Source organism: Vigna radiata, chromosome 9, assembly GCF_000741045.1.
Source record: "Vigna radiata var. radiata cultivar VC1973A chromosome 9, Vradiata_ver6, whole genome shotgun sequence".
Taxonomy (NCBI): Eukaryota; Viridiplantae; Streptophyta; class Magnoliopsida; order Fabales; family Fabaceae; genus Vigna; species Vigna radiata.
Genome location: NC_028359.1, coordinates 1700908 through 1710900, shown reverse-complemented (window position 1 = coordinate 1710900; position 9993 = coordinate 1700908). Strand labels below are relative to the sequence as shown.

Here is a 9993-nt window from a genome sequence, read left to right as displayed (position 1 = left end):
AGTATTGTGTCAGACATAGATCTTAAGTTTACTTCTAGATTTTGGCAGATACTACTACAATCTTAGGGTAACAAGTTGAGGATGAGTTTTGCTGGTGGGTAATCAAAAAGAATGATTAAGTCCTTTGAGGTTTTGTTGAGGACATTTGCTCTTAGGAGAATTTATTACCTATAGTAACAGTTATCTAGCATCGGAATGGCTCCATATGAGACAACGTATGGCAAAAGGTGCAAAACCCCTTTATGTTGGTATTAGAATGATGAGGCAGTGTTGGTAGGGCTAAAGATGTCAAAGCAAACTACTGAAAAGGTGAAGAAGATACAAGATAGGAGGAAGACAGAGTCGATAAAAGTTTTATGCTGAGAAGAAAATCTTTGGAGTTTGCAATTAAAAATATGTTTTCTTAAAAGTAACCCCAACCATAAGTGTGAGAGGGCTATTCAATCCCGAAAAAGTTTTCCTAAATTCTTTGATCCATATCAAATCTTGAGAAATTTTAAAGTGAGAATAACATTTACAAAGAATAAAATAAAATATAAGAGTTAAAAAAATTTGTGTAAAATTTATTTTTAATATCAGTATTTAGTTATAATAATATATTTGTGTGTTTGAAATTCTTCTATAAAATCAACAAAAGTTGAAAAAAAAGTTATTAATATTATAGCATTTAAATTCAATAGAGTTTGAGATGGAATTTCTAATTATTTCCAAAGAAATTGTCAAATATAATGGTAAAATATTATATGAATATTTATTCAATTACTCTACTTGAAATTCAAATACATCAACTTGCAGTGAAGATTTTCTAGTGAGTCAAGTTGACTCGTAGGTTCTAACTAATTTTGACAGCACTAAAACTTATTATGTGTATACATTATTTTAAATTTCAACATTCAAAATGTAAATTATTTTATTTTAAATATATAAAATTATATTTTTTTTTATTGAAATAAAATGGAGTGATACTTAACACAAAATTTCTGTTTACCCAGCTATAATCTTTCTTAAAATTATATGAGAAATTATGTACAACCAAATCTAAATATGTGAGTTAAATTCACTATGGCAGAAAAGACTTTCAAGGTATGTTATTTTGAACTTTTGGCGTCTGATCCTTTTCTGATGTTATATTGGGTGACGTCAATGGAATGTCAGCTCCTGCAAAGAATGTCAATGAACGTCATATGTCCTTCACCAGAAGTTATATGAGACATCGAATCTGAGTCTGTCAGACATCATACGAAACGTCAAATCTAAGCCATTCGACATCTGTCAACACTGAGCGCCACTAATGATGATGTTGTACACATGACCTTAAATCTTTTTTCTACACTAGTGATTAGTGAAATAAAGAATTTTAATGCATTAAAATATAATTGGTTTAATATAATAAATATTGATATATTTATCTTACTTTTTAAGTTTATTAATAATGAATATAATTAAATTAGAATTTAAATAAAACTAATAAAGTTAAAGTTTATTTATTTTATTATAATAATGAGTTATTTCAATATTTATATTTTATTAAATTAACTATTTATCATATACAACATTAAAAATCATCGTTTTGATTTAAATTATGATTTGATACCTTGTCATCATTGTTTTGATTTCATTCTCCTGCAAGAACCAAGTCTCATCACCATTACACACTGCATTTCTTTTGAAATATAAAGAAAAAAACTTTATAAACAATTAACCATTCATGTTATTTCAGAAGAGAAATAAGTTAAATAAAAATTAAAAATAATATATTTTTAATTCCGATGCAGAAACTATAACTTATCATTGTTTGACTGAAAAAATAACTATATGTTCATTTTAAAAGATGGATTTAAGAGAGAAGAAAGAATAAATGAATCCATCGAAGAGAATTTGAAAGTGAATTAATTATTATTTTTTTAAAATTTAAAGAAGATTAAGAGTGAATTTATAAATAAAATTTATAAAAGTTTATCACAAATTTAATTGATGTGATAGATTAAAAAAATGTTTTAATAGATAAAAATGAAAATTATCAAATTTTCCATTTATGAATAACATATTTTTTATAAAAAAGTATTTAAAATAATAGAATTAAAAAAGTAATAAATAATTAATATAATATATTTTTTAAAGATATTGAAATTTTTTTCAAATAAGACTTTTTAATATATAATTTATTCACACGTAATATTATTTTTGGTTTTTTATACTAAAATAAAATATTTTTTTATTACTTTATGTTTTGGCAAAAAATATGTTTTTAATTTCAATTGTTATATTTTTTTCAAATTGAAAAATACATCTTAAAACATCTTATTATATTAATATTATTATAATTATTATTAAAAAAAGTAAAAGTGATAAAAACAAAAAAAAAAATAATAATCAAAAGGTAAGTCACTCTTTAATTCTCTTACTGAACTGATAATTGGTTTTTACTCTCATTCCCTTTTCTTTTATTTTTTTTACCTATTTTTTCTTTTTCTTTCATTTTGACTTATACAGATCCTCAGGAAGCATTACAGACAACTAGGAGAAAAAAAGAATGAAACAGAGATAATAAAATAAAGAATAATAATATTTTAACAATATTTTTTGACAAAATATTATTAAAAAGGTATAGTCAAAGTATGATTATTCTAAAATAAAATCATCTAAATCTCAAAATTGAAAATGGAAAAGATGCTGCAAATCAACACTCACATTTTCTTTCAAATTTACAAATTCAAACACTAACATTCAATGGTAAATCTATTTAAACTATTAGACGGTAGGTTTAAATCTCTTTTTGGTCCCTAAGTTATGAGTGAATGTTGAGTTTAGTCCCGTTTTTAAAAATATAAATATTTGATTCCTAAGTTATAAAAAATGTATCAAATGAGTCTTTTTTTTTATGTTCATGGTCAAAGTACAAAGAGCAATCTAAGGTGCTGTTATTATTAAGAAACAAATCAGAGCAATCTAAAGATGTAGCAGTTGTTAAAGAAATAACCAAAAACAGTATTTCAAGTTAAAAAAGAATTTATTTAATACATTTTTTATAACTTAGGAACAAAAAATTTACATTTTTAAAAACGGAGAATAAACTAAACATCCATTTATAATTTAAAAATAAAAAGAAGTTTAAACCTAGATGATAAAAAAAGTTTTTTTTTTCATAAGCATTGTCTTGTAAATTATTCTGTCTAAAAATGGATGAATGAGACAGTGCAGCACATTCTTCAAGAATTGCTTTTTCAGAGATACTCTTCCAACGTTTTAATCTCACCAACTTCCATTCACAAGGGAATGCTTGCATGATGATACAATAATAATTAAAATCTGTATGTTTGTGTATGGAATTTTTCTTGTGGAATTTTCTTTGAGAAAACCTTCCGTAGACAAATTGACAGAGCTTTAATATTTTAAGAATTGGTGATGACAGCAATGATGTGATGTAGCAATCTTGGATGAAATGAATACTGCATTGGAAGCTGTCATATCATGTTTTATTTTATTTTATTTCTACTACAACTTTATATTGTATTGGTTTAATCATTCTAGCGTTTAAAAATTACAAATTTTAGTAAAAGTATTTCAAAAATTGGCTCAATTGACTGATGTAATTTAATTTTATTAATAATCAATTAATATGAATTATAAAACTTTATAAACTTTACTTAACTTTTTTATTGGATTGAATAATGATTTATCTCTAAATTTTATTAACCAATCATTCACGTGTGTACGCGAAATTCCACTAAAAAAAGTTAAAAGTTAAACCTAAAGTATTCTATAGGCTTAATATCTATTTTCATAATTTTTGTTTAAAGTGATTCTAGACTTTTTTTTCAGCATTGAAAGTAATCTATATTTTGTAATTCTTGTTTAATTTAGTTATTTTTTTTTACTAAATAGTTAAAGACACATTCTCTAACGTGGCTACCATTCTGTCTAACGTGGTTGTTTATGCAGTGAATTAATTAGGGTTTTCTGATTTTTCGTGATAATGATATAATTAGGGTTTTTTGGTTTTTCATGACAGTAAAGTAATTAAGGTTTTCTGGTTTCTCATAATAGTTGGAGAGGGAGATCTATGATGGTGCAAACTAGCATTACGATTTGGGATTGCAAGTTCGGGATGTGATTCATGATTTTGGGTACTCACGATTTTGTGGTTTTGGTTTCTTTTTTGATTTTGGGCTTTGTGCCGCAGATTGCAATTTCTGATGTGATTTCTATGGTAGGTTGCGATTTCAAGTATAGGTTGTGATTTCGAATAGGAAAATGATATTTTAACACCATTTTGACACTGCACACGTGTCAAAATGTGATTGGACGATTTCAAATTAAAAAAGTTGAGGCAGGAGTATATTTGGAAGAGAAAAACCAAAGTTTGTTTTTTTAATTTGAAATCGTCCAATCACATTTTGACACGTGTGCAGTGTCAAAATAGTGTCAAAAAATGATGTTAAAATATCATTTTCCTTTTGAATAATGGTAGCTTGCAAGGTATTGCTATAGAATATAGAATAGTTAATGACACAACCTCAATATATGAACTTTAGGCCTTATTTTCCTTATGTGGTTGCCGAGATAAAAAGAACTAAATTAAACAAAAATATTAAAAATTAAGACTACTTTAAAAGCAGAGAAAACGTCGAAAACCACTCTCAACTAATGTTATGAAAATAGGGACCAAAATATATATTAAACCTATTTTATATATATATATATATATATATATATATATATATATATATATATATATAAAGAGAAATTATTTTTTTCAAAATATTTTTTTTTAAAATTTGTTTGATAATTAAAATTTATTTAAAATATTTATTTATGTATTTTTTACATCAAACTAATTAACAAATTTGACCTGTACTTTAAAATTTGTTTGATAATTATAATTTATTTAAAATATTTATTTATGTATTTCTTACATCCAACTTAACATTTGACCTGTACTTTAACGTGATCTTCTTCACAAATTACATAATTATTGAATTATTAAATCAAATCAAAATATTAAAATCAATTCATGGTACTAAAGTTTTCATGGTCTGTTTGTAACCTTTTAAACACGTGATATTATGCAATCCTTTAGATGTTATCACTTCAAGCACATATTATAATTGAAGTGTACGCTCCAAAGAGGTAAAAATCTCTACCACTCAAATCCAATCTCCAACATTTTTTAATCCAACCACTCAAATATAATGTGAAAGTGTTTGTACTACAAGGTGGGACACACTAATTTTTATGTCAATGATTCCCTTTTCAGTAATATGTATCAAACATTTCTTTGTTCTCTGCACCATTAATTCCACACAACAACACTTCTTTAATGAAGGAGACTGTGGAAGCTACCTTTTCATGCAAATGATGTCTTTTGTCTACTTCTTTAACCCTGTTGATTTCCATAACTTCTTCTAAAGTTTCCCATTGCTGCGTCTAAAAGTGTTCATCATTCTTTGATGATGATGAAGGAGATTTTTAATGGATACGCTGATTATTTCTCATGGATTTGTCTCAAGAATTTTGACTTCACTTCTTTCTGTTCACAAAGGAGCACAATAGACACTATAAATCTAATTTTCCTCTGTGTCTTCTACGCTTCCATCATTCTCAATTTAATCAGAAGAAATTTTATAAATGAAAGTCATACCAAAACCAGGTTTTTCCTTTTAGTCTCTATCTGTTGTGCTATCACTAGCGTTGTGTTTTACAGTATTGCCCTGTGGAGTCTCATAGCCAAAACTGGGAACTCCATGGCTAACCACCTCAGCTGGTTAGCATGCCTTGTACGAGGATTTGTTTGGACTTCTTTGGCAGTTTCTTTGCTTGTTCAGGGACACAAATGGATCAAAATTCTAAACTCTGTCTGGTGGGCATGTTCCTTTGCGCTAGCTTCGGCTCTCCACATTGAAATTCTGGTTAGAAAGCATGCAATAGAAATTTTCGATGTCCTACTATGGTTCTTACACACGCTTCTTCTCTTCTGTGCCTTCCAAAACCTTGGTTACTTTGTCAATCAAAATGAGCTAAAAAGTTTATCAGAACCATTGTTAGCTCGGGAAGTTGACACAGAAGAAACAGGACTAGGTCGTGCTTCCTTTCTGAGCAAGTTAACTTTCTCTTGGGTTAACTCCTTACTCAGTTTGGGTTACTCAAGGCCACTATCTCTTGAAGACATCCCTTCCCTTCTCTCTGAAGATAAGGCAGACCTATCCCACAAAAACTTCAAGCATGCATGGCAATCCCTTGCGAGGGAGAGAAGCAAGAACAACACTAAGAACTTAGTGTTTTGGTCCATTGTTAGAACTCACTTAAAAGAGAACATATTAATATCTGTTTACGCATTGCTCAGAACCATTGCTGTGACTGTTTCTCCTTTAATACTCTATGCTTTTGTCAACTTTTCGAATAGTAGGGATTCCGGGGAGACAGATCTCAGAGAAGGTCTTACCATAGTGGGTTTTCTTATTCTCTCCAAAGTGGTTGATTCTGTGTCCCAGAGACACTGGTTTTTTTGTACCAGGAGGTCGGGGTTGAAAATGAGATCAGCTCTGATGGTTGCAGTGTATGAAAAACAACTAAAGCTTTCAAACTCAGCAAGGACACGACACTCAACAGGTGAAATTGTGAATTACATTGCTGTTGATGCGTATCGCATGGGAGAATTTCCATGGTGGTTTCATCTAACATGGGCATGTACATTGCAACTTCTTCTATCTATCAGTATCCTGTATGGAGTTGTGGGAATAGGTGCACTTCCTGGTGTAATCCCTCTTCTTATATGTGGACTTCTCAATGTACCATTTGCCAAGATCCTACAAAGGTGCATGGCACAGTTCATGATTTCACAGGATGAGCGTCTTAGAGCAACTTCAGAAATTCTAAATAGCATGAAAATCATCAAGTTACAGTCCTGGGAAGACAAATTCAAGAGTTTGGTTGAGAACCTACGTGCGAAAGAGTTCATTTGGCTATCTAAGGCACAGATGTTGAAAGCTTATGGGTCATTTTTATATTGGATGTCTCCTACCATCGTTTCTGCTGTTGTTTTNNTCGGTTGTGCTGTTTTCAATAGTGCTCCATTAAATGCNGGGACCATATTTACAGTTCTTNCAACGTTGANGAACTTGGCAGAACCTGTTCGAATGATTCCNGAGGCTNTATCTNTTCTGATCCAAGTTAAGGTATCTTTTGATCGTCTNAATACCTTTTTGTTTGACGAAGAACTAGATAGCAGTGATGGTAGCAGAAGCTATAAAAACCGAAGTTCAATTAATGCGGTAGAAATCCAAGCTGGCAACTTCATTTGGGACCATGAATCAGTTTCCCCAACTTTAAGAGATGTGAATTTAGAAATCAAGTGGGGACAGAAAGTTGCAGTTTGTGGGCCAGTTGGAGCTGGAAAATCATCTCTTTTGTATGCAATATTAGGAGAGATTCCCAAGATCTCAGGAACTGTGAGTTAAGCAAAACAAGTTTAGCTTTATGTTCTCATGTCATTCATGCTGATATTCTTTGTATTTAATTGTCTTTCTTTTCTATATGAAAATTCTGAATGATGTAAAACAGGTTAATGTGTTCGGCAACATAGCATATGTTTCTCAAACTTCTTGGATTCAAAGTGGGACGGTTCGAGAGAATATATTATTCGGCAAGCCAATGGAGAAAACAAGATACGAGANTGCCATTAGAGTTTGTGCCTTGGATAAGGATATCAATGATTTTAGNCATGGTGATCTTACAGAAATAGGTCAGCGAGGGATTAACATGAGTGGAGGACAAAAGCAAAGGATTCAACTNGCTCGTGCTGTCTACAATGATGCTGACATTTATCTCCTCGATGACCCTTTCAGTGCAGTTGATGCTCACACTGCTGCTATCCTTTTCAAAGTAAGAAACTATCACTATTAGATTTTTAACTTCAGTGGAACTGTTATTGCAACTTCAGTGTATCAAACCACTTGCATTTATATGGTTACAGGACTGTGTAATGACGGCTCTAAGAGAAAAAACAGTCATTCTAGTGACACATCAAGTGGAGTTTCTCTCGGAAGTTGATACAATCCTGGTAAAGTACATCATTTGGATACCTATTATATTACATTTGTGTATAATTTTGTGTATAAGTAACACGAGATTTTATGACTCAAATTCTAGGTAATGGAAGGTGGAAAAGTTACTGAATCAGGAAAGTATGAGAATCTCTTAACAACTGGGACTGCATTTGAACAACTTGTGAGCGCTCACAGGGATGCAATTACAGAGTTGGATCAGAATAATGAGAACAGAACTCATAGAGAAGAGTCTCAAGGTGTTTATAAAAATCAAAGTGAGGAGGAGATTTCTACGGAGGGCCAACTTGGGATGCAACTTACACAAGAAGAAGAAAAAGAGATTGGTGATGTCGGCTTGAAGACATTCTGGGATTATATTTCCTTTTCCAGGGGTTCATTGAGGCTGTTTTATATAATTTTGGCACAATGTGCTTTTGTTGCTTTACAGACTGCATCAACGGTTTGGCTTGCTTTAGCCATTGATATTCCAAAAATAACTAGTGCCTTCTTGGTTGGGGTGTACTCATTAATTTCATTTTCTGGTGCTGCATTGATATATATAAGGTCTCTCTTGACCGCTTACCTTGGGTTAAATGCTTCCAAAGATTTCTTCACAAGTTTCAATACTGCTATCTTCAATGCTCCTATGCTGTTCTTTGACTCAACCCCCGTAGGAAGGATTTTAACAAGAGTAAGATTAAGATTTCATTTCCCAATGGAAAAAAAAAATCTAAATAATTTCCCTCTGTTTGATCATTATCATTTAGTCATAGTCAAAACTTTGATCCACTTTTTCTCTCTTGCAGGCTTCATCAGATTTAAGTACTTTGGATTTTGACATACCTTATACGATCACCTTTGTAACATGTGTACCAATTGAAATTTTGGTAATGATTGGTGCAATGGTTTTAGTGACATGGCCAGTTCTCATTGTTGCCATTCCTGCAATAGTTGCATCAAAATATGTTCAGGTTTAGCCACTTTAAAAAAAAAAATTAGTTTTGTATTTCTCGTCACTGCTTAACTCAGAAAGCTAAATTTTTCCAAATCCTTAAAGGAATATTATCAAGCCTCGTCAAGGGAATTAATGAGGATCAATGGAACCACGAAAGCTCCTGTGATGAATTTTGCAGCTGAAACATCACTTGGTGTTGTTACTGTGAGAGCATTCAATATGGTAGAAAGATTTTTTAAAAACTACTTAAAGCTTGTGGACACAGACGCAACACTGTTTTTCCATTCAAATGTGGCCACGGAATGGTTACTTTTGAGGATTGAAGCACTTCAAAATTTGACAGTCATCACTTCAGCTTTGCTACTTGTTCTATTTCCTCAGGGATACGTGTCCTCGGGTAATCTTTCTTCAGAGGTTAATTACCAAGATAAAGCTTTATGAATGCTGTTAACAAGCTTTTAACTGTTCAAAACTCTCTTGGATTGAGCAGGTCTTGTGGGACTATCTCTCTCTTACGCATTATCCTTGACATCTGGACATATATTTTGGACTCGAATGTATTGCAACTTATTAAACTATCTTATTTCTGTTGAAAGAATCAAGCAATTCATTCACCTACCATCACAACCTCCTGCTATTGTGAAGGACCACCAACCTCCATCTTCATGGCCTTCCAAAGGCAGGATTGACCTTCAAGCCTTAGAAGTAATGTTTCATCCTTGTCTTTCAATTTTTTTTCTTTATTTTAATACTGTCAAATGGATAAACCTTCTTCTGTGTGATGGCTTTTTTACTTCACCGATCTCAGATTAGATACCGTCCTAATGCTCCATTAGTGCTTAAGGGTATCAATTGCACGTTTAGAGAAGGGAGTAGAGTGGGAGTTGTAGGAAGAACAGGAAGTGGAAAGAGTACACTCATAAGTGCTTTGTTTCGCTTAGTTGAGCCAGCAAGCGGTGAGATTCTCATAGATGGGATTAACATATGCTCAAT

General features: G+C 31.2%; 1 protein-coding gene across 1 annotated transcript; it reads left to right on the top strand.

The window, feature by feature from the left end:
• Positions 1-5241: 5241 nt before the first annotated feature.
• Positions 5242-9988, top strand: LOC106773074 (ABC transporter C family member 8-like; the record flags this gene model as incomplete). Its single annotated transcript, XM_022786278.1, has 8 exons — positions 5242-7448; positions 7561-7881; positions 7973-8059; positions 8149-8736; positions 8852-9016; positions 9103-9397; positions 9491-9705; positions 9809-9988. Coding segments are annotated over exons 1-8 (3849 nt in total), but the record flags the coding sequence as incomplete, so codon positions are not given.
• Between the last annotated feature and the right edge of the window lie 5 nt (positions 9989-9993).